The sequence below is a fragment of the Schistocerca nitens genome, chromosome 1, assembly GCF_023898315.1.
Source record: "Schistocerca nitens isolate TAMUIC-IGC-003100 chromosome 1, iqSchNite1.1, whole genome shotgun sequence".
Lineage (NCBI taxonomy): Eukaryota > Metazoa > Arthropoda > Insecta > Orthoptera > Acrididae > Schistocerca > Schistocerca nitens.
Window position 1 is genome coordinate 1,013,822,611 of NC_064614.1, and position 20,580 is coordinate 1,013,843,190.

The following is a 20,580-nucleotide window of genomic DNA, read 5'->3' on the forward strand; positions in this document are numbered from 1 at the left end:
GCCCTTGGGCTGGGGACCATTTGTATACCCAAAGAAGAATTATCTTACTGTCATTATCCTACAATACAGGGTCAAAATATATTACATATTTCCTCCTGCTTATGCAAATTCAGCAAACTGATTGGTTCTTTTTGCATTTGATATTGTCTAAAGTGGGCTTGATGGGTGGTTCCTTGAAAAAGTTTTTCCCTGGCACTAGCAGACCAAAACTCAGCTGAGGATTTGAAGACAGCTATGCAGCACAGCAAATGGCTGAAACTTTTATAGTACATTCCTAAGATCCAGATCTTCAAACAACCTTGAAAATTTTCTTGATATCTTTATCCGTTTCCAAGATACAGAGGTTCCGGTTCATCCCACTTCTACATGTAAAATCATGTATGAGGTGAAAGCAAAATAATAAATAACCACAGCAAATTTTTCACATTTTGACAGTATGTTTAATCTCGCATTTATCTAGAAGAGATATCTCCACATTTTCAAAAATCTTTCTTTATCCATTATCAAGAAATACCCAAAAAAATCTGTTTTGGGTATCAAAACCCAGCCATGGATTCCGAGGTGGCTACATGCAGTAAATGGCTGTAATTTTTATGATGTACTCCTAAGATGCTGATCTCAAACAACGCTGAAAATTTTCTTCATATCTTTACCCAATTTCCGATATACTGTTTTATGTCCAACACAAGACACACAAGCTCACCTGAATTGACTAATTGTCTATTCGCACAGTTCTGATTATTTGAACAAACAACTTAAGTGTATTTGAAAGGTCTTCCAGATTAAACACCAAACAAACACACAAACACATCTTCCATAATTCTTAGATGGCATAAAAGGCTATTCTTGCTATTGCCTAGAATCATGTCACCTGCTAAACTGTATAATGGAAACAAAAATTAAGCTCTGAAATGCTACTAATCCACTCCTCTTGAATGCTAAGCTCCTTTATGAATACAAGTGATGTCAAGTGAAATTTCCTCACTACAATCCCCGAAATGATGTCCTAGTTCAGACCCGCCTAGCTAGTATGGTCCAGTGGCAGCGGACCTGATGATGATTAGATCCAGGCAGGCGACATCACTCTTTTTGATGCTTCAGCGAGAGAAAAATCCTTGCTTCATGGAGGATTACTTTGTTTTGATTGGTTGCAGAGCGGAGCCACAGAAGCAGAACACAGTGCCGAACTGCGCACACTGACTCCAGCTGCGTGTGACAACTGCAGTTCAGTGTGACTGCTAGAGTCACCCTCTGCTGGCCTCCCCCACCCTGCTGCGGTGTCAGCGTGACTGCTGGAGTCACCCTCTGCTGGCCTCCCTTACCCTGCTGCGGTATGAGTGGAGCTGTGGGCATTTGAATAATGCAGCTACCAGATATCTGGCTGATGGCACTCCACAGTAGGCATGCCATAGCACAGAAGTTCTAAGTTACTGTACTTGTATCTGTAAAATCCGGTGTGAGGCAAAAACATAGTTTATAAAGTGACGTAGCACAGAGACACATGCTGTAAAGTGTCTCCATTATCACCTGGGAACCTTATGTTGTAATACTTAAGCATATGCAAAATATTTTTGCACATAAAATCCGGTATGCAGCGCAAAATTAGTTTTGTGTTATTTCAATTTCCCATAAGTAAAGTGTCTAAATTTTACAGATGAATATATTCCTTTTCATATGAGTTACGTGCCCTGCTGCAGCAGGGGAAAGAAGGTAACCAGCAGAAAAATGCTTCTACAGGAGCACAAAAAAAAGGCGAAAATATACCTGTTTATTTAAAAGACTGTTGACTGAAATGTGGAGTACCGCCTGTCTCATTCCTACCTTCAACACCTTTAAAATTTTTCTGAAAAATTTTTGCTTGCAAACATTCACTTTTTTTTATGCTAAGAGAAAAGAAGACAGAGAGAGTAGCACAGAGACAAAAATGTAATAAATATTGGAAGATAGTAGACAGTCACTGTGTTATAGAAAGAGTGAAGGAGCCAGTGGCAGTGTGAGAGAAAGAGAAGGACACTGTGATATTTGAACATAGTTCACAGTAACGGAACTGTGCTGAGTACGAGGAATAAAGAAAAAGAGAAAGTGGACGTGGTTGAGGGCCAGTGGTAATGAGTCAGAGTATATCACAATGAAGAAGAGAGAGGTAGCGACAGTGAGAAGCGGCAGCAGTAGTAGGAAGGTATGAGATAATTAGCAGTAAAAGGGAGCAAGAGGGAGACACTAACAGTGGGCGGAGACCCTTGTATTATAGAAAATTGAAGGGGACTGTGGCTGTGACACAGAAGACACTAACAGTGATTATGACAATGAGTTGGGCTGAATGAGTAGGTGAGAAAGGGTGACTGGGAGTGGATGGGTATGAATGGCTTACAGCAGTGGACTAGTGGGTGTGAGGGAGTTACAGTTAGGGGAGTTTGTGGGAGTTTGAGATGAGCTGCATTTTAACAAAAAATGTGAATATGTTCGAATGCCAAAATTTTTAGGAAAATTTTTAAAGGTCCTAAGGAAGATAGAATGAGGTATCTGATACCCAACTTTTCCCTCAGCCTTTTAAACAAACAGAAACATATTCACATTTTTTGTGCTCCGATAGGAGCAATTTTCTGCCGGTATATGTATGCTGTTTGGTGCTGAACAATTAAAATCGACACATAACTTTCCTCAGAGAGTAATAAAAAATCAGACTATTTTTACCATCGTTCCAGTCTTTTATGATCAACCACACCAATATGCTGCTGAAGACAATATGAAAAGCAGAAAGAGCAAAATTATCCAACAACGGCAATAATTTGTCTGAGCATCCTGAAGTTTGTGACACTGACTTTGAGGACAGCATTTTCATAAATTAAGCAGCATATCCAATGTTGGGACAGAAACAGAGGTTATATTCCTCAATATAAATTAATGGAAATATTTGTTAGCTTCATCTGTTAAGTTTGTGGATGATGCTGTATATTCAAGTACAGTAGTTGTATATTGTTGTAGGTCAAATTGTGACTATTAAATTAATTATTTTCTCACAGAAAATAGGCCTACACATGCACAGTCTCCTTTAGCTAGATCTAGCTTATCAAAGATGTAGTAAAACTGTTAACTACCACTGGAAGCAACTCTTAAATTCTGGGATTTGAAAACTTATATGAGAGGGCAGTTTGTGTATGTTCTTTAAATGGCTTACACATATAAATAAATATTCGCGCTGTCTCCTCTGTACAGCAGAGATATCGTACGGATGTATGATTATATCTATGCTGACAGAAAATTGAAGAACAAAAATAACAATTATTTTAGGTGCCTCATTTATGTTTTTTCACTGATCCCGATGTCTGTTGGTCTTCTGAGCTGGTGCAAGGAAGATGCATGTAATTAAGTTGTCTCAGTATTTTGTAAAGTAAAAGTTCCAATATGCAGAAGTTGCAAGTTTTCATTCTACTGCCAAGCTACATTCTAATTTCCTTCTCCCAATTTTATGAGGACTTGCATTTTAAAATTCAGCTCTTGGGCAAAGAAGTCAACAGGAAGAGAGAATAGCCGCTGCAGCCATGATGGCATTGCTGTACATCACTGGGGACAAAAGGTAAATTATTAAGACACACACTAAACTAAAAAACAATGAATATGAATTCCGTGTTTTAGAATTGCATCAATGTTCTTAACACATGCATCTATGCCTGCATGTGTTGCTGGCCAGACTATTTTTGGTGTGGCTCAACAATAATTGCTACATATATCTCTCTGCCCTACCAATATAAATTCAACATGCTTTCAGGAGTACTTCCCAAGGTCTATTATTTTTTTCCATTCTCTGTCCAATTGGGCAGAGGATGCTGTTTTAAATCTTGGTCCACTGCACAATTACGATTTTTAGCTGGAACTCCAGAACCAGGGATGGTGGCACTGAGCAAAGAGAGGAGGGAGAGGGATTGGTGAGAGCTGGGATATTGGATATATTTTCTTTTGTTACCTGTTTTAAAAAAACTATGTAAGACGTGTGTGTGTGTGTGTGTGTGTGTGTGTGTGTGTGTGTGTGTGTGTGTGTGTGAGTGTGAGTGAGAGAGAGAGAGAGAGAGAGTGAGAGAGAGAGAGAGAGAGAGAGAGCGGGGATGGGGTAGGCACGGCACACACACGCGCACTGTATGTTAACTCAATATCTTGCTTTTTATGCTATGTACCTCTTGGGGAAACCTACCCTTGTATGTGTGAGAGCAACATTATGACAGACTGGCACAGTCCTTGCTGGATTGCAATATGAGCAATCATTAGTGTGAGGCATACAGACCAGAATTTATTAAAATAATAAGGAATCATTGAGCAACAGTGAATTTTGTCTGGTCTTGGAACTGTCTTTCAAGTCAGACTAGATGGATTCCATCCCTCAGCTCTTGGTACTTTCCCTTCTTGTTGAGGAAGTAGTTTTAACTTTCCAGCTTCCCTGGTTCTACGGATGGCCATTGCTAGAGTTTTAGGACACCATTTCTCAGCTTGACTGCAAGTGCAACCTACTGTGATTCTCACTACTATGAACAGGAACACATGTTTGGAAATTTACCATTTCTGTCCTACAATGGTTTCATTTCAGATGTGTAATATGTCCACATCCGCTGAGGGAAAGAGAAAAGTCTCAGAAGTGCTTGTTTCAGTATGCAGTAGGGTAGACAGGATGACATGTACTATGTCATACGATCACCTGCTGTCAATGTCTGCCTTGCTGCAAGACCCCTGGAGAGGCAGGGGAAGATCTGCTCACAAAAGTTCTGCACTAGAAAATGAAGAGACAATAGATGGTATGGAGACTGTGCGCCAGAACATGCTTCGTAGCTACAACATCTGTAACAATGTTGGTGGTTGCCACATCAAGCCACTGTTGTGATGCATTAGTACTTTTCTGTACGTGCTGTATGCTGGGTTCTTGTTTGTTTTGGAATAAAGTAAATACATAACGTTTAGGTGTAAATACAAAAGAAAGTGGCTAAGTGATAAATGGATGTTTCGTTATATTTTCTTTTGAATTGTTACCTAACCAACCAGAAGTGGATGAGTTAAAACATCTTAATTGAAACCATCATAGAACAGAAATTGTACATTTCCCAACATGGGTTCCTATTCAAAATAATATGAACTCACTCCACCTTACAAGTCCTAGAAGTTTGGAATGGGAATTTCAGCACCCTGTGTACATAATTGAATTTGTATAGAACCCTCAGTGCTTGAGTACTACTCACACCTGACCAACTTCTTTCAACTGTGTCCACTCCGTTACATGGTCATTGCACTACAAACCTCAAAATTCTGTAACTTGCACTGGGTTAAAGACAAATGGTCTGTAACAGAATTTGCAGATTGCTGAGCCAATCATCCAACTGGTGGTGGAAGTAGAAGTACGATCCTGTAACACTTCCAGCCGGCTGAAATGGACAGAGAAGCTTATGATGTCCTGATTGTAACTAGGAGTCTTATGTTGGTTGGTAATCAGAAATGAATTATGATTGTGTTAATGAAATGCACAGTTTGAAAATGCTTTTATTAATATAACTTAGAGTAACAATCACAGTCAATTAACTTAGAATGAAAACACTGCAGCAAAATACACACAGACCAGAATATAAATTTTATTGTATTGCACTGTCCAATAATTCCCAAACTGTTTATATTAACTTCCATACAGTCTCTTGCAAGCTTCAGTGTTTTTAAAAGGAAGCTGCCATGCTATTCAGTATTGCCACAGGTAGGTGGGACCTTCAACTGGCTTCTACCAGCTTCTACGCTGTACTCCGAAAAATCATCTCCCAGTGCTTTTTGGCCTAGAGGAATGAGATAACTGTTTTAAGGAACGTGGTGTGTGGTCTTGGAGATAAACCAACTACATACAGGTGTGGGGCATAAAAAAAATTATATTTTTACATATAACAGTCTCCAAATTTTTCTATCAACTTTTGGAAAATAAAGTAATTTGAAAACTATTACTCTCAGAAAAGGCAACGAATTCTAGGAAATTACAAGCTACATGTAACAGGACAGTTTTCAGCTGGTCACCCATGTGGATGGGCTTACAGACAGACTGCTTGTGGAGAACATTCCAAGCAGGAACAATTGCCCACTCCCAAACTGACAGTGCCTGCTGCCAACAAAAAATCTGACACTGTTTGAGAATCCACAACAGCAAACCACAAGGGGGAAAAAGCAATGTTAAAACTAAAAGAAACACCATTTCCTCATTTATATGCTTGTGTAGCCGTTGTCAACACGCTTTTATTCGCAATAGCTGGTCACACAGAAGCAGAGATCAGCAACAGGCCAGAAATGCTGGCCCATCTCAGGCAAATATGTAGGCCCCACCAATGGACCTTGTCTCCCAGAGTTGCGTAGAGGCAGAGTCCCAAGATGCGTGCTGAAAATCAGCACATTTCTGTGATTTATCCACAGAACAAAGGCTGCGACCTATGTTCTACAGGCCAAAGGTGATGGATTTCAATAACAGCAACTGTGTCTCATTTAAAGTGTGTTGTGAGTTTGGCTTTAATTTTATTATCTTTAATTATTTTAATTGGAAGTTTTAACATGTTTGATTTTATAAATTATCAGCTTTATTGTTGATTTATTATTATTTCTTTCCCTTTAGCTTTAGCTTGTTTTGCTTCTTGTTTACAGTGCAGCATTTTATTGCAGTACATTTTTGGAATTTAAACCTCGTTTGTATCATTGAGAAGAAGTTAGTATAGACAATAATAGGGGGAATATTATGGCAATTTGTACACTACACACTCACATACTTTGCGAAAGAAAAATGGAACAAACTGGGTGAAAAATTGATTAATAAAAGGAAACATTCCAGCCACAAGGGCCTGATTCAGAATCATGGGCACTCCTCTGATAATTGGAAAGTTCAATATGCTAGGAAGCAGATCTTCATTATCCTTTGTAAAGTACAAAACTAGTAATACCTGTATAGTGTACTAACACTGTTCACGTTACGTCGCACTTCACTTAGCGTAGACCGGGACTGCCCTAGGCATGCCCGATGTTCACTGACCGGGCACGGCCCGTGCTGCCGGAGTAGTAGTTGTTGTTTTTGTTGTTACGCCGGCAGAGGTTGCGTCCGAATTCTCGTGTGCCCTCTAGTGGACGGGACTCTACTTGCGGCAACTACCGCCCGTGACGCGCTGTGCCAATGTGCGCCTCCTGCGATCTTTCTAGTGGCTACTACACTCTTCCTCCTTCGGGGGTGAAGCCACTGTGATCCACTGCGTCGGAAGGTGGAGCGTCGGGCAGGAGCGATGACCTCCACATCCATTGGATGGCCGGAGTCGAGGGGATCTGCCAACCCTCGAGCCGGAACCTTCGAATACGGCTGGAAGTGACCCACACGAAGAGGCCCCCGTCGTCCCACAACCGGAGCTCGGGACAGAACGGGTGACAAGCTGTCGAACTCCGGATCCTGTTCCACCTTGGGAGGGGCAAGACCCAGCGGCGGGGACGAAGGGGAAGGGACGACCACAGGTGAACTAGCCCCCTGAGAAACCGGGCCTGCTAGGGGGGCCGGCTCTCGCTGGGGCATCTCGAATGATGGCGATGCCGATGCTGGAGCTACTGGAGGCTGCCAAGGCTGAGAACCATCGCAGTGCGGCAGAGTCACAGCGGGGAGAGGAGGTAACGTCCCCTGTGAAACCAATACAGGTGCCGGCAATGGGGAAGCCGGTGTCCGAGAGGTCGGAGGGTGGGTGCCCGAACGTGGACGTAGCTGATTTTGGTGACAACTTATCACCCGATTCCCCGCCTGCAAGGTATAGAGCCGGCGGCCATTTCGGCGCAAGACCACCGCCGGTATCCAACGAGGATTGCGACCAAACCCACGGGCCCAGACCGACATACCCAGTGGAAAGCCAGGTACTCCGTTTTGTGAAGACTGGCGAGGACCAGGCCGGAGGAGGTGCAGCAGAGTCCTAGGTTGACGCCCATGGAGGAGCTCTGCGGGGCTGCGTTCGCCCATTGGTGTGGTCCGGTATGCCGTCAAGAAAAACGTCAAGGCTTCCTCTGCAGGAAATTCGTGCACATACTTTTTCATCTGCGTCTTAAATGTGCGCACCATGCGCTCAGCTTCCCCATTCGATTGTGGATGGAAGGGGGAAGAGCAAACGTGCCGAATACCGAAGCGCCTACAAAAATCCTGGAAGGTCTGCAAAATAAACTGCAGTCCATTGTCTGAGACCAGGGTGATTGGCAGACCTTCCACAGAAAAGATTTTTGCTAGTGCCTGGATTGCAACTTCTGAAGTGGTTGAGGAGCAGCGAACCACATATGGGAATCGGGAATAAGCATCAATGACAATGAGCCAAAAGCCATTGAGAAACGGGCCCGCAAAATCGATGTGAACACGTTCCCATGCTTGGGTTGCCGGCGGCCAGGAAGAGAACGCTGCCCTGGGAGATGCTTGTTGGCTCGCGCACTGGGAACAGGCGGCCACTAAGTGCTCAATTTCTCTGTCAATACCGGGCCAGTACACATGTCTGCGAGCCAAGGTTTTAATACGGGAAACACCCCAGTGCCCCGCATGTAATAACGTGAGGACCTCCCTGCGTAAACCTGAAAGAACAACCACGCGAGGAGCTGTATCATCGGTAGCCAGAAGGAGAACTTCGTCCAAGACCGAGAGGCGGTCTCGTAGAAGAAAATAATTACGAAGAGGGTCCGAGGCCCAGCCCGGAGGGCGGGAGGACCACCCCTGCTGAATGAGGCGAACTACTTGCTGGAGAACCGGGTCAGCCGCCGTTTCCCTGGCGACTCGAGAACTAGTGATCGGGAAGCCATCAACGGCTTGGCGGGATGCCTCATCCAAATGAAAACACATAATCTCCTCTCAATCGAACGTAGGATCCATGCCCACCGGAAGACGGGAAAGAGCGTCGGCGTTGGCATGCTGTCCTGTAGGGCGAAAATGAATGTCATAATGGTACTTAGAGAGGAACAAGGCCCAGCGCTGTAGTCTGTGGGCCGCCCTATCCGGAATCTGAGAGGCGGGGCCAAATAACGATGTTAACGGCTTATGGTCAGTGATTAACTGAAACTTCGTGCCATACAAGAAAGGGTGAAACTCGGTAACAGCGTAGACAATGGCCAAAGCCTCTTTTTCCACCTGGGAGTAATGGGCCTGCGCGGGACTAAGCGTTTTAGACGCAAACGCCAGTGGTTGCTCGGAACCATCTGCGTTGCGATGGGCCAGGACCGCCCCCACCCCATACTGCGAAGCATCTGTAGCCAGGACCAACGGCTTATGGGGATCAAAAGTAGCCAAACAAGGGGCTGAAGTGAGGAGGCCCTTCAACGAGGTGAACGCTCGCTCGCATGCAGGTGACCAATCAAAAGGAACACCCTTGTGCAGAAGGCAGTACAGGGGGTGGGCTATAGTGGAAGCCCTGGGAATGAACCGGTGGTAATAGGCTATCTTGCCTAAAAAAGCTTGTAACTCTTTCAGCGAAGCGGGCCGAGGAAGGTTGACGATACCTTGGACCAAACTTCCTAGTGGCTGGATGCCATGCCGAGATATGGTGTAGCCCACATACTCAATGGACGGTTGGAGGAAGGTTGACTTATGCAGGTTGCAACGCAAGCCCACAGACCTGAATTTGAGAAAGAGGGTGCGAAGGTTGTGCAAGTGTTCCTTCGTGCTGCGGCCTGTGACAATTATGTCATCCAGGTAATTAATACAATGAGGGATTGTCGACGTGACATGCTCAAGATAACGCTGGAATATCGCCGGGGCACTGGATATTCCAAAAGCCAACCGCTGGTATTGGTAAAGGCCAAACGGGGTGTTGACGACCGCCAGCCGTTTGGAGTCCTCATCAAGTGGTATCTGATGATAAGCCTCCGACAGATCGATTTTCGAAAAATATTGGCCTCCCGCCACGGCGGAGAACAATTCATCAGCACGAGGGAAAGGATAGGTGTCCACCACCAATTGGGAATTAATGGTGGCCTTGAAATCGCCACAAAGACGTAAGTTTCCCGAGGGCTTCTTGACAATAACGAGGGGGCGAAGCCCACTCACTGGAAGAACAACCCCTAGGGCGGTCAGCCGGTCTAGCTCTTCCTTTACCTGAGGGCGGAGAGCCAAGGGGATCTGTCTCGCGCGTAGAAAACGCGGGCGAGCCGACGCCTTCAACGTTAAGTGAGCTTCAAAATCGGAAACACGCCCCAGGCCCTCCTCAAAAATATCTGGAAAGTCTGAGATCAAAGATTCCAATGAGTTATAGGGAACGTCTTCGGAGACCAACTGTATGGTGTCAGCAATAGAAAAACCGAAAGCTTGAAAGGCATCCAGGCCAAAAAGGTTAGCGGAGCTCGCATCACTGACAACAATAAAAGTAATAGGCCGAGTGACTGATTTGTAAGTCACGTCGGTAGTGAATTGACCCAGTAGGGGAATGAACTGTTTACCATAACCGCGTAGACGCCGGTAAACTGGCGCCAACGGGGGCGATCCAAGGTCGGAATAAGTTTGTGCATTCAACAACGAAACTGCCGCGCCCGTATCTACTTGCAGTTGTAGCCGGCGCGACCGAACCGACACCTCGATAAAGAGTTTGTGGGCCGATGCGGCGGGAGCCTGGCCCGATGAAACTTCCTGAATGTCAACGTCCATGTCCTCTGTACTTGCTTCCTTCGATTCTTTCGAGGCTGAGCGGCAAACTTTAGCAATGTGACTTTTTTTATTACATTTGCGACAAACGGCCCAACGCCGGGGGCACTCTGACCGATCTTGATGTATATAGCACGACGCACAGGACGGCAACAGGGGCCGGCGGCCGGAATTCTGTTTACGCGCCGTGCGGGAGCGGCCGTAACGGCCGGATTGTACCGCTCGCACGGCGTCCACCCCGGACACAGTGGACGCGGCCGCGCCGCCCTGAACCTCCGCGACGTCGCACCACGCTTCCAGCTGTTGACCTGCTGCGTGAGAGACTTCATACGATTGAGCAATGGACAGGACTTCCTCGAGGGAAGGGTCTTCTAACTGCAGGGCCCGTTGCCGGACCTCCCTATCAGGGGCCGAACGAACAATGACGTCGCGTACCATAACGTGGGCATACGACTCTCGCGACTGCTCCGTGACAAAATGACACTTGCGACTAAGACCGTGCAGGGTAGCGGCCCACGCCCGGTAAGACTGATGGGGCTGTTTCTTGCATTGATAGAACTCGACCCTAGCCGCCACAACATGCGTGCGGCGGCGATAATATGAAGACAGCAATGAACACAATGCGTCAAAAGACAAGGACGAGGGTTCCTGCAACGGCGCTAGCTGCCGCAAAACTTGATACAGCGAGGGAGATATCCAAGACAAGAAGAGAGCACGACATACCTCCGCATCGGCAACATGAAACGCCTGGAAATGCTGCCGAAGGCGATGTTCATACGCGTCCCAATCCTCCGCCGTCTCGTCATACGGGGGAAAGGGAGGAGGGAACTGCGCCGGAGCAGACGGCGTGGAGAGCAACGCCGGAAGCACTTGTTTCATGGTGGCCATGAGCTCCGTCTGCTGCGCCACCAAAACCCGTACCAAATCCTCCATGCCGTGGAGAAGCTGCGAAACCGGAATAACGACGCAACACGCGAAAGAACGACCCTACTCGTCGCCAATTGTGTAGTAACACTGTTCACGTTACGTCGCACTTCACTTAGCGTAGACCGGGACTGTCCTAGGCATGCCCGATGTTCACTGACCGGGCACGGCCCGTGCTGCCGGAGTTGTTTTTGTTGTTACGCCGGCAGAGGTCGCGTCCGAATTCTCGCGTGCCCTCTGGTGGACGGGACTCTACTTGCGGCAACTACCGCCCGTGACGCGCCGTGCCAATGTGCGCCTCCTGCGATCTTTCTGGTACATATAGCAACTGACATAACAGTTATGGGTAATATTACAATAAACAAAGTACAAACAACTTGTTACTGGCACTTGCCAATGCTGATTTATACAATTCATCACCCCCTTTTTTTTACTTATTTCAGCGGCCTGCACCAGTGCCAGTTCAAGAACACTTTCCACACAAGAAAATAATGTCTCCCATCTCCATCTGTCTCTCATACAATAACTTCTTTCTTGTGCTTTTAGTCATTTTACTAACGTATCTGTGGTGTCACCGCCAGACACCACACTTGCTAGGTGGTAGCCTTTAAATCGGCCGCGGTCCGTTAGTATACGTCGGACCCGCGTGTCGCCACTATCAGTGATTGCAGACCGAGCACCGCCACACGGCAGGTCTAGACAGACTTCCTAGCACTCGCCCCAGTTGTACAGCCGACTTTGCTAGCGATGGTTCACTGACAAATTACGCTCTCATTTGCCGAGACGATAGTTAGCATAGCCTTCAGCTACGTCATTTGCTACGACCTAGCAAGGCGCCATTACCAGTTACTATTGATGCTGTAAAACATGTTAGCATAGCTTTCAGCTACGTCATTTGCTACGACCTAGCAAGGCGCCATTACCAGTTACTATTGATGCTGTAAAACATGTACCGTCAAGGGCGATGTTCACCAATTATGGATTAAAGTTAAGTATTCCAGCAGCTACGTACGTTTTTGGCTATTCTCATTTCCGTGTCCTGTTCCAGACTTCACGCCAGCCTGCGTGAGCTTAAACGCGTGCCTTTCGGCTTCCTCCTAGTGGGTTGGCTGTCTTGCCAATCCACAACAGTATCCCCCTCTTAGCATCAGTTAGGCCACAGCAGTCGTGTGTATGAGAGTTGTGCTTCCATGAATGTGTGTGTTTTCTATTTCCTGAGGAGGACTCTTTTCTGTCCAAAGGCTTAAAGGTTTAGAAGTCTTTTCATCAAGTCCATCTGTGTCTCAGTGCCTCCTCTATTTTATATCCTTTTCATAAAATTATCCCCCCGCAGTAGCTGAAAGGCAGCATAGACACTTTTCGTATTGCGCAACTGGTTACAATTACAGGTGGCATTACCAATTTAAACTGACACTCCCTTCAGTGAAATGGCAGCAGATGAAAACATTTGCACCAAGCTATGAGTCACACAAGATTTACTATTTATTTCTTAATAAGCATTATATTTAGAAATTATTATTATTATTATTATTATTTATACTGCATGGATCCCAAATTTTATTAGTGAAAAGTGATACTTATGAATGTACCGAATAAGAGAAGCAAAAGCATTCCAGTATACATGGGGGTATGCAAATGAGTCATTTGTGATAAACTGCAAATGTTTGGCCACAAACTGTCACTGACTTCAGTATGAAATATTGTCCTGGTTTGTTGGGGATATGTGAACGAACATTTTCCAACAAGATATGATGTGCAGAGTGCATTAGACTCTCTGGAATATACATGTTCCATGTTTGTTGATGGGCAATGTAATATACTTGCATAGCAAAATGTATTAATACATGTTGTACGAATAAAGCAAACATTTATTTCGTCCCTTAAATAGTTGTTACTTGTCATTTAGCTGTGTTAATCTGCATATAAATGTATATGAGGTGTACCAACAGACCTGCAACCAATAGATGTTTCTCTAGCAGCAAGATTATTCTTCTTATGAAAATTGTAGTCCTTGTTATACATGTCAGAAATTTCGAAGTGGATGTCATTTAAGCACTCTGTATACCAAATGTCAACTATCACACAAGGTTTAATTTCTTGAGGTAAGCTATGAAGATATTAATGTTCCACTGTTGGTTGAAAACAATGTCATTTAGCTGGCTTTTCCTTATTCCATATCATTTGTTTCTACCAGGGAGGAACAGATCCCACAATAATTCATGGAGATGATGTGGGACTGCTCGACTCCCTAAGATTAATTCTGACTTCCATAGTGATCTCATCATTGTCACATCTCAAAAGCTGTGAAATTTGAATACTACTTCCTTGCCTTGCTTTTGGTATTAACCACACATCTGAATTCTTTGCACAAGAATATGGCAAATTTTAAGGAACGATAATAACCTGTAGATCACACAAGTTGTAGAATTACCTTTTTCAACATATTATCAAGTTGTCATCAGGTTATCAGTTTACAAAGAAAGAAAAGGACACAAGGTGAACTACTAGGGTACTAAATTACAAATACAACTAACTTTTACACACAACCACATGTAGCTGAATAGGCGCTCACAATGTAAAGGTAACTATGCACTGATGGTTGGACATGGGCACTGGGTCATTCCATGCCAAACTGAGCCTGAGGCTTATTTTTTTGAAAAAATGACAAATTTAACAAAGTTAGTTTTTCGAATCTACAAAAGTTGAATTTTACTGTCCTGAAAAAATTACATAATTAGCTGAGGAAATATAGTTAAACAAAGTTGGCGATTCTACAGATGAGGATGGAAAACAAAAGGTTTGCTTTTTGTGTTGGCAGCGGTTTAAATTTGGGTTGCAGCGATTGTTGATGTTTTAATTGTTAAATTTCAAGAGCAAAATCTTATCTTTCTGATAAACTTCAGTTTTTAAAGAAAGGTAAGTTATTAAGTATGCAGCTAATTCACAAAAGTTACTATGTATTTAGTGTCCCACCCATGACAAAAAACATGAAAATGTTTACCTTCTAACTCAGCAATTGTAGTAATTCTATATATTTTAGGTTAGAAGTAAGAAAACCAAATAAAAACATCCAATGAACCATAAGGCACCTTCTAAGTTGTAAATGATCATTTATAAATGTTAAAAGAAATTGTGTCCCACCCGTGACAGTTTTTTGGATGTTACTCAAATCTAAACCATTTAACACTTCTTGTTATTGTTAAGTTAAACTGGTTGATATAACAAGTGCTTTGATGGTTTACACTAAATAAAAACTTACTGTTTATTCAGAAAATGGGGAAAACAACATCAGCAGAGCGTATGAGAAAACTTCGAGAAAAACTGAAGAAAGATACCAGCAAGTACAATGTCCATAAAGAAAAAGAAAGAGAGCGGGATAAAAGAAGGGAAAATATGAAGATGAAGGTATCCTCCAGTGAAAAATCTTTATTGGAATATCGAAAGAAGGAAGCTGAAAGAAAAAGGAAGTACAGACTTAAACTAAAATCCGTATTAATTGAAGATCAGTCTGAGACCTGTATTTCCCAGTTAGGATCATATAAATGTCCTCAGTCCCTTGGCAAAGCTGTTTCTCGGGTAAAGGAGGTGCTTCCTTCAAGCCCCTCAAAAAAATCAGCAGTAATAAAAAAGCTTGTAATTAAAAGCTTACCTAAAAAGGTAGTAAAGCATATTTTCCCAGTAGTGAAGAAAACATCTCGTAAACTTACAGGTGATAATCTGCTCAAAATACAAATTTTTTTCACAAATGATGAAATCAGCAGGGGACACCTGGTATAAAGGATGTAAAGTCTATTGTAGACCATGAAACTGGGAAAAGAGTTAGCTTGCAGAAACGTCACATGAATATGACAGTTAAGGAAGCATTTTTTTCTTTTTAAACAAGACAATCCAGATTTTAAAATTCTACGAGGTGCGGCCTAAAAATGTTGTTCTAACGTCTCAAATGCCTCACAATGTATGTGTGTGTGCAGATATCAAGCTAACTTCAACTTCATCATTGAAGCCATCCACAAAGAAATAGTTAGTTTCCCTGCTACTCACACTCACCTTATGAATCTTGTTTGCTGTGATGTAGAAAGTGAAATATGCATGACAAGTCAATGCAAGAAATGCATCATGAATTTACACACATTAATAGATGGAAAGTTTGATTTGTGTGACATAATATCTTGGAGAAAATGGACCGAACATGAGTGTCACCCTAAACAGACTAGTACCAGTGGAACACTTTGTGAAGCTCTCTCTGAACTTCAGTCTCAACTAAAAACATTCAAGGAGCACTTCTTTGTCAAAAGGATGCAACCTGGAGCTTTCAAGACTGTGAAAGCATCAGTTAGTGATGATGAAGTGATATTGCAAATAGATTTTGCAGAAAACTATGTAGCACTGGCACAAGATGAGATACAAAGTGCCCACTGGAGTCATACACAGATTACAGTGGTCACTATTTGTGTTTGGATGAAAACAGGGCTACACTCATTTGCAATTGTGAGTGATGAACTGTGCCACAACAAGTACTCAGTTTATGCATGCTTGAAGAGTATAATAAGTAAGCTGAAACAAGAGCTTCCCAATTTGACCTCGATACGAATTTGTTCTGATGGTTGCGCAGGTCAGTTTAAGAACAAATTCACCATTTCTAACCTCTGCTACATGATGCAACACTTTGGAGTGTCTGGAGAATGGCTTTTCTTTGCAACATCACATGGGAAAGGTGCAATGGATGGCATTGGAGCTGTAACAAAAAGGGCTATTTGGAATAAAGTTAAGCAAAGAAAAGTCATCATCAGCAATGCACATGAATTTTTAGACTGTGCCAAATCATCTGTTTCTGGAATAAACTTTCTTCTTCTGACAAAAGATCATATTGATGAAAACAGAAACCTTCTGGATAGCCGCTGGAAAGCTGTTAAAAAAATATAAGATATTCGCAGCAAGCATTACTTCAACGGTTACAATATCTGTAACCTAGTATGTGGTAGAACTTTCCTAAAATCAGATTTAGAGAAAGTGGAGGTTTTCCCACTTTCACCCAACATATATTCACTAATCTACACAGATTCTGAGATGAGTGATGAGGAATCATATCCTGATGTCCTGTTGACACCCAATTCCCAAGAAGTTACAGGTTCGGAACCAGCTGTGGAACAAATCATGCCAGGAACATTTATTTTAGTTGAGTTCCAAATCCACTACATACAGATATGCTGCAATTGCACAGAGAAGTGAAGAAGACAATGGGGAAATACAGATTATGTGTATGTGATCTGTTGGGGACTCAGCAAAGGTATTTAAAGCTGACGAGCAGGATGTATCCTACATAGAGTTTAAAGAAGTTCTTGCTATTCTCCCGAATCCAAATGTCAAACATGTTAGGGACACCTTATATTATGAGTTTCCCGGCAATTTAGACATTTTCAAAAGTGGGTGAGAGGTCAAGTGTATTTTTTTCAAAGTGGTACATTCTTCAAGTGAAATAAGCACTCAGAACTGTAAACTAATACTATACCAAAATTTATATTATTTATAAGCAACAAAAATGTTCTACAAAGTTATTAAAACTTAAAGTGCCTCCTAAGTATATGTTACCTACTGATTCATAGCTAACTTACATAATAAAATCAGTTTAAATAAAAAAAAGATTGTACTTCACATGAGTCCCACCCGTGACAATTCCTTGTCCCACCCATGACAGTCTTTGATTGCAATTATTGTACGTAAGTATTACTAATCTAATATTTATTGACATTATGTCATGTAGAGAATTGTTTTATTAATGTGAATTCAATATTTTCAAAAGAAAATAAGTGCATAAATCACAGAATTCTTCTAAAATGTTCGTGGTTATTCAATGCTATGTCTATTTGCTGTCCCACCCGTGACAAAGTTTTAAAGATGAATAACAGCTCAATTTGTAAACTTCTGACATTCAGATTTAAAGCGAAGGTAAAACAATTATTTGTAAGGCAACCAGTCAATTTTTACTTTATTTCTATTTATACTTAATGTTATATCAGCATCTGACTGTTGAAAAACGTAGTGCAACTGTCCCACCCGTGACAATGGAATCCCCCCACTACAATTGACTATGCACTAAGCAAATAAATGATTAAGAACATTCAAAATGTAAATTTGTGAGAGAAGGCCTTCACAAAGTGAAAACCAGTGACAAATGACTTGACTTGTATAGGCCTATTTACGTATTATGTCGAGTAGCTCGACAACTGCACTATTGAGCATTACCACTCTTTTTGAAAACATATTATGAGTCCCAATTTACTAATGGCAATTACTACACTTATGCTGGGGCATGAACAAACAGCTTACATTTTGATACAAATGGGGTTCTAAGGTCTTAAACCATTCTTTGCTACTTTGCATTCACTTCATTATTTTTTGTATCTTATTCACTTCACGGTATGGTGGACAGTCTAATCCATGTGGTGCGACTGATGTAGCATGGAGGAGACTAACGATGTTCCTGGTTTGCAAGAACCCTTGCTGAATCATCAACATGCAGCTTGACCCTTCCATTCCAAACTGGCATGACTTTATTGCTGGCAGTTATAGCACTCCACAGGGTAATGGTGCACCTTCTAGTGGGTACATCCTGTGTTAATGTGCTCTTCAGGATCTTGTGAATAATGTTTTAAAATGAAAGCTGTTGTTCTTTTACTGCTTAAGTTGCAAGAATTATATCATGCAACTGCAACTGGGTACACTCTCAGAATATTGCTATTAAGAAGCTTGGCTACTTAGTGTGCCGTAGCTGACACTACCAAGAAAATATATTTTAAGGACTATTAACTGTAGGCATGCTTGGCAACAAAACAGAATTTTATATTTATTTGTATGTTCAATCAAGGTCACACAAAACCCTAAAGAACAAAACATTCACTCATGCAGATCCCTGGGTGTCCCAGGAGTCTTTTAATACAACTAGTAATCTATGTAGTTAAGCTGAGAAAACTCCTCAGAATCACATTGTCCCCGGCTTCTGCAAAAAGCTGGTTGCTATAGTATTTCCACAGGGCAGAATTTTAGATTTGTGACACTGATCAGATCATGAATTGGACCTAAACTGCATTACTCAGTAGTACTAACGTAATTTTAAGTTTACATTTTGCTTTTTTGCAAGTATTCAGGTACATTTTTCATAAAATCTGCAGAAACATAAGACAAAACTTGCATTGGCAGTTCTTCCCCATTAGATGAATAAAATTATTTATTATTTTGAAATTGTGATTTTCTTACGGATAAAGTATATTTTATCACAGGAATAAAATTCCCTCTAAATTTGTAAATGGACTTGGATTCAAGCCTCAGAAGTTGGATATGGTGAGTTAACAAAACGCCCACTGCACCTGCTTGTCAAATGGACATAGTCATTAGGAACTAGCGGACTCAAAAAACATATCTAAAAAAAAAAAAAAATTCTACACAGAACGGGGCTACAATGTCGTAAGTGCAGTTTTGGCGACAAATCGTGGAATTTCCACATTAAAATGCAAGTTACAGACATTTCATTCTAGTGGACTGAAGAGATGCGTCTCATTACCACACCTTAAGGATGGCAGAAACTATTTTCTCGTACGGTATTTCTAATTCTGAGTATTAACAAAAGGAAATACTAACTCCGTAAAACACTCACTTACTTGAGTATGGTACATTTGTATCCTCAAACACCCATTATCATCGTAGTGTGCTGGATTCGTGAACACCTTCTGCACTGTATAGTTCAAGCATGTCGCTTCTAACCATTTTCGAATGAAAACAGAATTTGAGTCTGAAATTATAATAACTTCGTTATTAGTTTGGTGCAAAAACTTTAGGAGTTTATCAACACCGGCCGTTACGGGTATCTTTTTAACCGCTTCTTCAATAGTTTCCGGTGTAATTCCGTTCTCATGCAACAAAAAGAAGATTTTTTGCATGTAAGCTGTCCAACCATCTGATCTATAGAGCTTTGTAACATCATCTGTTATTTTCTCTCTTGGAAGCAAATCTCGCACGACTATATCGGTGTTTTGATCAGCTATAGTGTGATCGAAATCAAAAGCAACTAGTATTGGTTTTGACATCTGGAATATTGATTTGCGAAGTCGTAACATGTATTCTTCCGGCGTTTTCTGGTGGTTACTCGCATTGACAGCGAGGTTTCTCGTCCACCCGCGTCAAACTTTCTCGAGCTCAATACTTTTATGAAATGTTGACTAGGAAAGTATATCGGGCGCTACAGTTAGGTCATGGAAACGAAGACTTCAAGTTCTTGTCTTGTTGCACGCAAGACATTGGCTTAAACATCACAACAGTAAAACAACACAAAAGTTGTTTCTCTATCTGTAAGAGGCAAGTGTATACTCTCGCACAGCACATTAGTGTTATGGTGTACATCTGTACAGTGTACACCGTTTGCCCATAGACGATTGCAGAAGCAGTCACAGATAGACTTGGCCACTGTTTCTATGTTTCGATACAGTGTATCGATACGTGGAACTGTTTCAGTGTTCCGGAACGGCTGTGGTTCACTGTTTCGAAACAGTGGTGTTTCATTCCGCCCCTGTCTCGGATAACCGGACCAGATTCGATCTCGAGCCAGACACAGAAACTGTATCGTTGTTTCAAAATAAGGCTGTTTCAGTCCACCTGTACTTGGAACGGACTGATTGTATCGAAACAGTGATGTTTCATTCCGCTCTGTGTCGGACGAGATTCGGGCTCGGCACAGGTACTGAAACACAACATACCACTTCATGAACCACTTTCAAGAGTGTCTAAATCTTTTTGACAAGCAATAGCATGAAGCTTAAGATATCCGAAAATAATGCTTCGTTTCTAGCTGACTGTCCTGTTTCGAAATGGCGTAACTTGTCCTTTATAAACATTAACCAAACAATAAAACAACGAATACTATTCACATTCAAAATAATGAATATGTGAAAATCATTAAGTTAAATTACACTTTTTTTACAACAAACGCTTCTCTGTTCATGTGCAGTAATCATATTAAGAAACGCAAG

The 20,580-nt window shown here is 42.3% G+C and overlaps 2 protein-coding genes across 3 annotated transcripts in view; both read right to left on the reverse strand.

Moving 5' to 3' along the window:
* LOC126195953 (uncharacterized protein K02A2.6-like) overlaps positions 1 to 8,855 on the reverse strand; it is a 34,368-nt gene extending 25,513 nt beyond the window's left edge. The window contains exon 1 of one of the 2 annotated variants that reach the window (XR_007538630.1): positions 5,281 to 5,405. Coding sequence is in view for 1 of the 2 variants with exons in the window: in XM_049934528.1 (XP_049790485.1) it covers positions 7,076 to 8,845 (1,770 nt within the window). In the remaining variant the exon portion in view is untranslated. Of the gene's footprint in view, positions 1 to 5,280; positions 5,406 to 6,958 lie in introns of those variants that run through there. The other variant, XM_049934528.1, reaches the window with a different exon arrangement.
* A 9,443-nt stretch (positions 8,856 to 18,298) lies between these two features.
* LOC126220932 (pyridoxal phosphate phosphatase PHOSPHO2-like) lies at positions 18,299 to 19,981 on the reverse strand. The gene is made up of 2 exons (XM_049942174.1): positions 19,212 to 19,981; positions 18,299 to 18,438 (listed from the first exon to the last, which is right to left on the reverse strand). The coding sequence occupies exons 1-2, from the start codon at positions 19,669 to 19,671 to the stop codon at positions 18,299 to 18,301; spliced, it is 600 nt and encodes a 199-aa protein (XP_049798131.1). The 5' UTR covers positions 19,672 to 19,981.
* Between the last annotated feature and the right edge of the window lie 599 nt (positions 19,982 to 20,580).

Bases quoted from the DNA above. Each gene is read 5' to 3' on its own strand.
- LOC126220932 (XM_049942174.1), bottom strand. From the start codon at position 19,671: ATGTTACGACTTCGCAAATCAATATTCCAGATGTCAAAACCAATACTA. The intron at 18,439-19,211 runs GTGAGTGTTTTA...TTTGTTCTTTAG, and splicing joins AATGTACCATACTCAAGTAA to GGTTTTGTGTGACCTTGATT.